General features: G+C 45.5%; 1 protein-coding gene across 1 annotated transcript in view; it reads left to right on the forward strand.

Moving 5' to 3' along the window:
• The window catches only part of MYO5B (myosin VB), a 351,393-nt gene that overhangs the window by 106,270 nt on the left and 238,744 nt on the right, over positions 1–6,379 (forward strand). Inside the window, exons 7-8 of the mRNA XM_007943854.2 lie at positions 2,315–2,458; positions 4,688–4,769. Of these exons, the coding sequence (XP_007942045.2) occupies positions 2,315–2,458; positions 4,688–4,769 (226 nt within the window). The remainder of the gene's footprint in view (positions 1–2,314; positions 2,459–4,687; positions 4,770–6,379) is intronic.

A 6,379-nucleotide genomic window follows, 5' to 3' on the forward strand; every position in this document is an offset into this window, starting at 1 on the left:
TTTAAGTCCAAGTTCAAAGTGCCAGGCTCTAGGGGCTGGGTGAAAGCCTCTCAACCTTGGGGTCCAGCTCTGCCTCCTGACCCTGGCTCACTGGAGCTAGAGGCATTTCTTCACTCAGACAGCTGCTGGCTGCTGAGGCTGAGAAGCCCCAAGGTTGACAAGTAAAAAGTCACAGTCCCGATGTTACCAGACCACACGGCAGGCCATTAACTTAAGTCCATTGTAAGCCCCAAGGTCAGCAGAGCATAGCAAGCTGCTGAGCAACCACACGGCTACATGCAGGGTCCAAGGGTGCCATAGGCTAGCTACTATCCCCAAGGCTTCTCCTTATTTACAGGAAGCAGACCATATCCCAAAGGCAGCTACTCAGCTGCTTGTGGTAGATCCCACCATGGAGTTGATTGCTAGTCTCATCATGGGGAAATAACTACTACCAGCTGCCCAGTCACTCAACCAGGCCCAGCCAAGTTGACACACAAATATAACTAGAAGTAGATTGCCCAACCTTCCTTCCAGGGAGTGGGTGTGTATGTATATTTATATGCGTATATATTTATTTGTAAGCGTACATATATATTCATACACACACACACACACAAAATAAACCACACGGGGGCACAGTTACCAATACTTAGACATAATCAGACATCTTGCAGGATTGGTTTTTTGGGCTTGAAGGCTGAAGACCATAGTCTCATGGGCAGCATGTTCACTTGGCATAAAATAATTCGTAAAGTTTATGTTCTACAACCTAGTCTGATGAGTAGTGTCGGGGTCTTAAAAGTTTGTGAGCAGTCATCTAAGATACAACTGTTGGTCTCTACTTGTCTGGAACAAAAAAGATAGAAGGAAATCCAAGGATGTTACATAAATTTGCCCTCACTCTGAAACAACTGAGCCAACCCCTATTTGCAACAAGTTCTTCATCACAATCACCTTCACTTGCTGCCTGTGCAACTTTTAAATCATTGAGATGCTGCCAGCCTTTTTTGCATTACAGTAAGGCTGAATAAGAACCTTATGTCTGTTTAGACTTACCTAAAATCCTTAAAGACACAGTTAGGAACAGTCTCATTTGTAATGCACGGATTGCCTGTGTCCCTTGAGGTAACCTTTTAGATAAATAACAGATTGATTCACAAAATAAAGAGTATCACTGTGAGTACTACACTCACTTAACTCTTTCAAGCCCAAATTATTTTCTGCATTGAATTGTTTTAGTGGAACTCCTATGTCCTGAGGGATCTCTGATGCTGGAATTGGTAGGATGAGGCACGTTTCTTCAGATTCATATAGTTATACCAGCTCATACTAGATGACAGTACACACTAGAAGTGGGATAATGGCTCCCCACTAAGCCCCAGAAACAGAAAATACAGGTGGGCATTATATGTCCCATGGGTCATTAAAGGCTTAAAAATAATCTATATGGGACCAAATGATCAACAATTACTTTATAAAGAAAGGTGAAAAGGTAAGGGGGAGTGGGCAGGGAAATGAGATTATTAGACACAGGAAAACCAGACAGTGAGAATGTTCATGCATTGTGAAAATAAAATCAATGTCACTGAAAAATTTATGTAAAAATTGTTGAATGGTAACCTAATCTACTGTGTAAACTTTCACTGAAAGCACAGTAAAATATTACTTTAAAATAATTTTTAAAAAATAAAGAAAAAAAGGAAATGGTGCTGAGAGGGTGATGGCTTCATGATTTGTTCTAGTGATGGGATTTGGAAGGTGTGGGTGTGTCAGTATGTGATCCATGTCTAGGAAGTACCATTGATCAACTGGGAACACCATTTGACTGCTTAGTCATGGAAACCTGGTCATTAAGCACATGAGGATTTATCTTTCTCATAGAAAATTCAGAGCTAATGGGGGCACTGGCACTGGCTTAGTGGCTCAAGCATATCAGAGCTGAGGTCTCCGTGATTCCCAAGGCCTTTCCCTCATGGTCTCAAGATAACTGCCACAAAGGAAGCCATCATAAGCATCTTCCAAGGAAGATGAGAAGAGGGATAATAGAGTGCATCTTCCAGCTAGGTTAGTTCCTTTTGAAGTGTGTACCCATCAACTCCTTACTTCCTTGGCCATCCTTATGAGTAAAGGAGGCTGGAAAATGAAGCTTTCTTTGATAGTTTTGTTGAAGTCTCAGCCCACTGTCATCCCAATAACAGAGGGACTGTGTAAGTAAGGGAGAGAGAGAGAATGGAGACTGGGAATGCAAGTGATAGGTGCTGCCACAAGCATACAGTCTCCGAATCAAGAAAGTTCCCCTTTTTTTGCATACCTTTTTGTTGGTTCCGCACAGGCCATTGGAAATGCTAAAACCACTCGCAATGACAACAGCAGTCGCTTTGGAAAGTACATTCAGATTGGCTTTGACAGAAGGTACCACATCATTGGGGCCAACATGAGGACCTACCTGTTGGAAAAGTCCAGAGTGGTCTTTCAGGTGAGTGGTATTGGGCCTTTTGTAGGTTTTCCCTTGGACAGTGGCCTCACTTGCTCTCTGCCCTACTCCCTATGCCCTAAGAGCATCTCATCTTTTGAGCCTGGAATAGGATGTACTTGTTCTTTGGGTTTTCTTTCTTTTCTTTCATCAGTATGAGTATTCATTTGAATGGTACTGGCATTTGGACCACAAAAAGATTTTATCCAGCATTGTTATCTTTAAGTGGAATATTCTTTTTAGGTATAATCAACAGACATATATTGTGCTGGGAAGGAGTTCTGGTGGTATAGTGGTTAAAGCATTTGGCTGCTAACCTAAGGTTGGTGGTTTGAACCCACCAGCTGCTCTGCAGGAGAAAGATGCTTTCATAAAGATTTGCAGCCTTGGAAGCCCTATGGGGCAGTTCTACTCTGTCCTATTTGTTGTTGTTGTTATGTGCCGTTGAGTCAGACCCGACTCATAGCGACCCCTCCTTGGGTTGCTATAGGCTTGCTATTTGTCAGAATCAACTCAATGTGCTGGCCGTGTTCTGTACACCAAAGATGTAGTAAAAGAATAGGCAGTCCTTTTCCTCGTGGAGTTTGAAGTCTTAGGAGAATGTCATAATTAACAGGGTCTGCAGGTTTCAACTTTTGCCAGGAGCCTTTCTTGGGTAGGTTATTAAAATATATATGTGTCTCCAGAGTCTGGCTCCCTGTTGGCCTCCCATCACTGAACTGAGATGATGGCTCTGTCTGGTTTGAGCCTGCCCCACACATTCTTCCCTTGGGTACAAAGGCTTTTCGAGCCTCACAGTTCGCTGCCTTCAGAGGCAATAACAGAATCGAGGCAGCTGTTTGTTTCTCCATGCCACCTGTCTCTACGCTGATGCTTAGCAAATGTCTAAGGACATTTTTAGCCACATATATTACTTTTTTCCTTTTTTGCCTGGGCTTTCTCTCCTCTTCCACAGATTTCGTGTGCTGTGCTGGGTGCAGTTCTGGTGGTCTAGTCCAATCTTCCTGAGACCGAGTAAAGTCAAAACTCAGCTTTTTCCCCCACCTTAGTTAGGACAGATGGTTAGGACATCTAGGACCCTGGTTGGAAATAAATAAGTAAACATAATTGCTCTGAACCACCAGCCTTCTGGTTAGCAGTCAAATGCCATAGGCACTATGCCACCAGACCTCCTTTTTTGTTGTTTTAATTGAACCTCTGGCCAGACTCTTCTCTGAGCAACCCCTTGAGCTTTCCTCTTCTGTGTCCTCTGGGGTCAGTTCTCCTGGGCACCTCCCCACCTCCAACCACTCAGCAAGCAATTTTAAGGCATGTCTAACTATAAGTGCCCATTATAAGGCCTATCTCTGTCCTGAACCTTTGCCTACTGTTCCAGCATGACTTGATGGGCCAGGGGGTGTAGGCTTGGTTCCAAGCCTTCCAGAGGAGAAAAGGGACTTACAGCAGAGTAATTACAGACTGTGGAACAATAGCCAAAAAAACAAAAACCAAACTCATTGCCATTGAGTCGATTCTGACTCATAGTGACCCCCTTTGGGTTTCTGAGGCAGTAAATCTTTATTGGAAGTAGATTGTCCAGTCTTCCTTCCATGGAGAGTAGCTGGTGGGTTTGAACCACCAACCTTCTGGTTAGCAGTCAAATGCCTTAGGCACTATGCCACCAGAGATCCTTGTGACAATAGCCAAGCAGCAAGAAAATTTGCATGAATGCTTGTTGATTGACTGACCCACCATTTATGGAGCAGCAGTAATGATCTATCTCCCACTGCCATTGAGTCAATTCTGACTCATAGCCACCCTATGGGACAGGGTAGAACTAACTGCCTTCTAGGGTTTCCAAGGCTGTAAATCTTTGCTAAAGCAGACTGGCTTATCTTTCTCCTGGGAAGCATCTAGTGAGTTTGAACTACTAACCTTTTGGTTAGAAGGCAAATGCCTTGACCACTGTGCTACCAGAGCTCCTGATAGTCTATCTAGAAGGAAAAATGAAATACCTTGTTTGCATAAGTCTATTTCAAGAGGTAAAAGTCCTCAGGTTGGAAGAAGGACCCATAATAAGAAGTAACAAACCTGGGAGAGGGAGTTCACAAGGTGGTTAGATGGGTGGAGGACAATTCCAGGAACAGCAGTGGGCTCATGCCCGTGAAGCACCTTAGGAGTAGGATGGGGAGGCGACTGTCTTTGAGGGTCCTTGCCTAAAACGGCTTCGGCTTCCCTTTTGTCCTCCTTCAGGCAGATGACGAGAGGAATTACCACATCTTTTACCAGCTCTGTGCTGCCGCCAGTCTTCCGGAATTCAAGGAGCTCGCTCTAAGTGAGTAGTGAGCGGGTATCTGCCCGGCCTCTCAGTGGGCTGTTGCAGTGGGTGGTACAGGTGAGGCTCTGATCAAAGCCCTTCGTCATGGGTTTTTGTCTCAGCTCCTGCTCAAGCCTGGACACATCTCCTAGACCTCTCTGAGCAGGGCTAATGATGCCCAGGCTGCCTGCCACAGAACAGGCTTCAGAGGATAAGTGGTAGGGGATAGAAGTGTGAAGTGCAGAGTATAGAAGACTTTCCATGCATTGTTATTTCAAAAGACAGTTTCTCCTTTAGGGATCATAAGAAATGCGTTCTAACCATGAGGATCTAGAGATTAATCTAATGCACATCATTTAATTATGACCAACTTGTTTTGGGTCTTAGTTAAGGGTTGGTTGTTGCAGCCAGAATGCTCCTTGGAAACAAGAATGGCCAGACTTCGTCTCACCTATTTTGGTCCTATTGTAAAAAGGGACCATTCCTTGGAGAAGGATGTCATGCTTGGTAGGGTGGAGGGTCGACGAAAGAGGGGGAGACCTTCAACGAGATGGATTGACACAGTGGCTGCAATGATGGGCTCAAGTATAGCAGGGATTGTGGGGCTGGCGTGGGATCGGGCAGTGTTTCGTTCTGCTGTGCATGGGGTCGCTATGAGTCGGAAACGACTCGACAGCACTTAACAACAACAACAGTGAGAAAGAGGGAAAGGGTAGAGAGAGTGCAAAGATAATGCAGGAGTGGCCAGAGAGACCTGTGGGTAAACAGGAGCATTGCCACAGAACATGGAGGGGCGCTTAGAATAGTGAGATGTGGACTGCTGAACAGTGGCCAGCTGCCAGTACTATTTCATCTTGCCTGAGCAGGCGTGGAAGCTGACGGCACACCTATACTTGAGCACTGGAGGGAGGGGAATGGAGCAACCAAAAGGGTCTCTCAACTTGGGCCACCAGGATAAATCACCTTGTTGTTCACAGCAGATAGAAAGGCAGCTGTTCAGTAGGTCAGCATCCCTCTTTATTTCTTACAATGCCCTTTGCTTAGTTTACCTTGAGGCTGTTGACATGGGGCCAGTGGAGATGAGAACAAGGCTAAGCAAGTATTGCAAGCAGGTGTTCCTTCCTAACACCGTACTGATAGAGCATTTCATCTGGAGCCTTTCCCCCTTCTGTATGAGGGGGATGCTCATGGGGCATTGATGACACTTGCTGCTGGGTCCTCAAAGCCGGCTGTATCCCAGGTGTGTGGTGAGGACAACCCTGGAAGCTGAGCATCCTGTCCCTGGTTGCTAGAATGGAAGAGCTGGCTGTCTAGAATATGGCTGGTCTTTGTGTGACTGTGAGAAAAACAGCTGTTGAAGCTTTGCTCTCCCTCACCCAAGTCCTAGCCATCTGAAGACCCGGTCCCACACCCTCCTCTGACCATGCCAGCCTGTGTTCTCAGGGCTTAAATACACAAGTGGTTCAAACACAGGGCTGCCCTCTCTGCTCTCAGCTTCATGAATGTCTATAGCACTTAGTGTCTGCACCATGCAGTTTAGTGTTTATTCCTTCCTCTAAGGTATGAGCTCTGGTAGCATAGTGCCTAAGGCACTTGACTGCTCACCAGAAGGCTGGTGGTTCAAACCC

This window comes from Orycteropus afer, unplaced genomic scaffold (genome assembly GCF_000298275.1).
Source record: "Orycteropus afer afer isolate SDZICR_OR568_19922 unplaced genomic scaffold, OryAfe1.0 scaffold00113, whole genome shotgun sequence".
Lineage (NCBI taxonomy): Eukaryota > Metazoa > Chordata > Mammalia > Tubulidentata > Orycteropodidae > Orycteropus > Orycteropus afer.